The sequence below is a fragment of the Rhea americana genome, unplaced genomic scaffold, assembly GCF_003343005.1.
Source record: "Rhea americana isolate MKP2758 unplaced genomic scaffold, rheAme1 scaffold_478, whole genome shotgun sequence".
In the NCBI taxonomy this organism is placed as follows: Eukaryota; Metazoa; Chordata; class Aves; order Rheiformes; family Rheidae; genus Rhea; species Rhea americana.
This window is the reverse complement of record NW_028186621.1, coordinates 7,337-10,182: the sequence shown is the minus strand read 5'-3', so window position 1 is coordinate 10,182 and position 2,846 is coordinate 7,337. Positions and strand designations below refer to the sequence as shown.

The 2,846-nt window shown below is 63.6% G+C and overlaps 1 protein-coding gene across 1 annotated transcript in view; it reads left to right on the top strand.

Annotated features, from left to right (window-relative positions):
* The first annotated feature begins 39 nt into the window (after nt 1–39).
* LOC146589198 (chloride channel protein ClC-Kb-like) overlaps nt 40–2,846 on the top strand; it is a 4,410-nt gene continuing 1,603 nt past the window's right edge. The window contains exons 1-12 of the mRNA XM_085316657.1: nt 40–108; nt 208–368; nt 455–583; nt 819–947; nt 1,089–1,228; nt 1,344–1,421; nt 1,516–1,594; nt 1,705–1,830; nt 1,958–2,042; nt 2,165–2,266; nt 2,385–2,469; nt 2,598–2,837. Of these exons, the coding sequence (XP_085172783.1) occupies nt 254–368; nt 455–583; nt 819–947; nt 1,089–1,228; nt 1,344–1,421; nt 1,516–1,594; nt 1,705–1,830; nt 1,958–2,042; nt 2,165–2,266; nt 2,385–2,469; nt 2,598–2,837 (1,308 nt within the window). The 5' untranslated portion in view covers nt 40–108; nt 208–253. The remainder of the gene's footprint in view (nt 109–207; nt 369–454; nt 584–818; nt 948–1,088; nt 1,229–1,343; nt 1,422–1,515; nt 1,595–1,704; nt 1,831–1,957; nt 2,043–2,164; nt 2,267–2,384; nt 2,470–2,597; nt 2,838–2,846) is intronic.

Below are 2,846 nucleotides of genomic sequence, written 5' to 3'. Positions count from 1 at the left end.
GGTCTGGCCGACTCGTCAAGGTCGTTTTTAATGAGGTTGCGGCTGGGGCGGGTGCGCGGCAGAGAGGCTGGCGGCGGAGGTGGCTGCGCCGCCAGCAACCCCGGCAAGGTGAGTCCCGGCCTCACCGGGAGGGGGAAAGTCGCTGCCTCCCCCCACTGCTGCCACCCCAAGCGCCTTCAAACCCGCCTCACCGGTGATGGTTGATAGCACCGGGGACACGGAGCTCTGCCCAGCCGCTCCCGCCGAGCCGGGCATGGAGCCCACGGCCAGCGCCGACAGGCTGCGGGAGGAAGAGGAGGCGACAGAGAGGGTGCTGCTGTCGGAGAAAAGCTGGCAATCCTGCCCCAAAGCCCGGAGGCGGCTCCGAGGTGAGAGCCACCTCGGCGGGTCACTCGGCTTCCCGTGGGTCGCCTCGGCTGACGGGGGCTCGCTGGTGACGCCCAGCGCCCCGCAGGGTGCCTGGAGCTGGTGCGAAGGCAGCTCTTCCGYGTCGGCGAGGACTGGTACTTCCTCTTCGTTCTGGGCGTCCTCATGGCCATGATCAGCTTCATGACGGACCTCATCGTCTCCAGGCTCTATGAGGGTAACACCAGGAGAGGGGTSGTGGGCACCGAACCGGTGTCATCAGGGCTCCGGCGCTCTTGGGGCACCCCAGCATCACTCCAGGGCTTGATCCTGGTGGGAAAAAGTGGCCATCTCATGGGTCTGCTGGTGAGATAGGGATGCTGGAGGACCTCCTTGGCRGGGAGAAGAGATGCTCAGCCACGGCGTGTTCGCGGCGGGTCCTTTCCCTTCCCCTCCCGGCTCTTCTTTTTTAGCCCACCGCTGGCTTTACCGCGAGATCGGTGACTATATGGTGCTCAAATACCTTTCGTGGACCATGTACCCGGTGGCCCTGGCAGCCTTCTCCACCGGCTTCTCACAGAGCGTCACGCCGCACTCGGGAGGTGAGCGCTGGCCGTGGGACCGTCCTCTGCTTCATCGGCATCTGAGCTGCGCCAGATCCCCAAAACCACGGGGAGATGCACTCAAGCRCAGGAGAGAGGCCACCGTGGCCGTGCTGTCCGGCTTATTTTTGTTGTCCCCAGGCTCAGGCATCCCTGAGCTCAAGACCATCCTCTCGGGGGTCATGCTGGAGGACTACCTGGCCATCAAGAACTTCGGTGCGAAGGTGGTGGGGCTCATCTGCACCCTAGCCTGCGGCAGCACCGTTTTCCTGGGCAAAGTGGTGAGCAAAGCCGGCGGTGAATTCGGTATTGCTCCCGTCCCCTGGGAGGAGGAGGAGGAGGAGGAAGAGGAGGAGGAGGGATGGAGGAACCTGCCTTCACGGCGCCRCTCCCCAGGGCCCCTACGTCCACCTCTCCGCCATGGCGGCGGCGTATCTGGGCAAGATGCGGACGTCGGCGACCAAGGAGTACGAGGTGAGGTTGCCGGCTTTATCCCCATTCCTCCCACCTCTCCAACCCCTTCCTGCCTCTCTGGCTCCAAATCGGCTCCCGGCCGGCTCCTCCGCAGGACAAGTTCAAGCAGAACGAGATGCTGGTGGCGGCCCAGGCAGTCGGGGTGGCCACAGTTTTCGGGGCGCCCATCAGCGGTGAGAGCGCGGCGCCCRCATCCAGCGGCGCCAACGGGGAGCTTTAATTTAATTAATTCATTAATTTTTTTTTCCTCCTCCCTCCAACCTTGTTTCTTGCCGGCACCCAGGAGTGCTCTTCAGCGTCGAGGTGATGTCGTCCCACTTCGCCGTGCGGGATTACTGGCGTGGCTTCTTCGCCGCCACCTGCGGCGCCTTCATGTTTCGCCTCCTCGCCGTCTTCAACAGCGAGCAAGGTGACGGCGGGAGCACGGGAACGGCGCCGGCCGGGACGGGGGGGGGGGGCCCACGGGAACGCCGGCACCGGCCGGCCCCGTTCCGGGGATGCCTCCACGTGCCCTTCGGACTCCTTCCTCCTCGCAGAAACCATCGTGGCCCTCTTTAAGACCGACCTCAAGGTGGATTTCCCCTTCGATCTCCCGGAGACCTTCTTCTTCATCGCCTTGGGGTGAGGTCCAGCGGCGGGAAACTTTATTTATTTATTTATTTATTTATTTTTCCTGGCGTGGTCCTGGGGCTGTTTTGACATCCCCAAACAGGCATCCAAGTTGTCCCCTCTCTTTTGAGCAGGGTCACCTGTGGGGTTATCGCCTGCGCCTACCTCTTCTGCCAGCGCTGGCTGCTGGGTTACGTCCAGGAGAACAAGCTCACGGCCAAGCTGCTGGCCACGGAGTAGGCGTTTTGGCGGCGGGGAGGGGGGTGAGGGGGGGGACGAACCGGGATGAACTGGGTTCAACTGGGAGCGGGGCGTCCCCGAGGAGCCCCAGCCATGCGTCCTGTCRCCCCGCAGCAAGCCCGTCTACACGGTCCTGGTGGTGCTGCTGCTCGCCTCCATCACCTTCCCGCCCAGTTTGGGGCAGTTCATGGCGTCCAGGGTAAGCGCGGGGCTGAGTTTGGGTGTTTTTTTTTTTTTTTTTGGTGGGATGGTTTCTCTCCTCTGCAGGGCTCCAGCGGCTGAGGTCCATCCATGCATCTGTCCGTCTGTCCGTCTGTCCGTTTGCAGCTCACCATGAAGGAGTACCTGGTCTCGCTCTTCGACAACGGCACGTGGGGCGAGCTGGCGCGCAACGCGTCGCCCAGCGAGCCCCGGCACCTCTGGCAGGAGTGGTGCCACCCCTCCGTGCCCTTCTTCGGCACCTTGGCCTTCTTCTTGCTCATGAAGGTAGCGGCCACCTGGGCTCCTCCGCCCCCCCCCCCAAATCCATCCTCTCCCCATCTCCATCCTGCCCCCATGCAAAACGGGGCGGGAAGG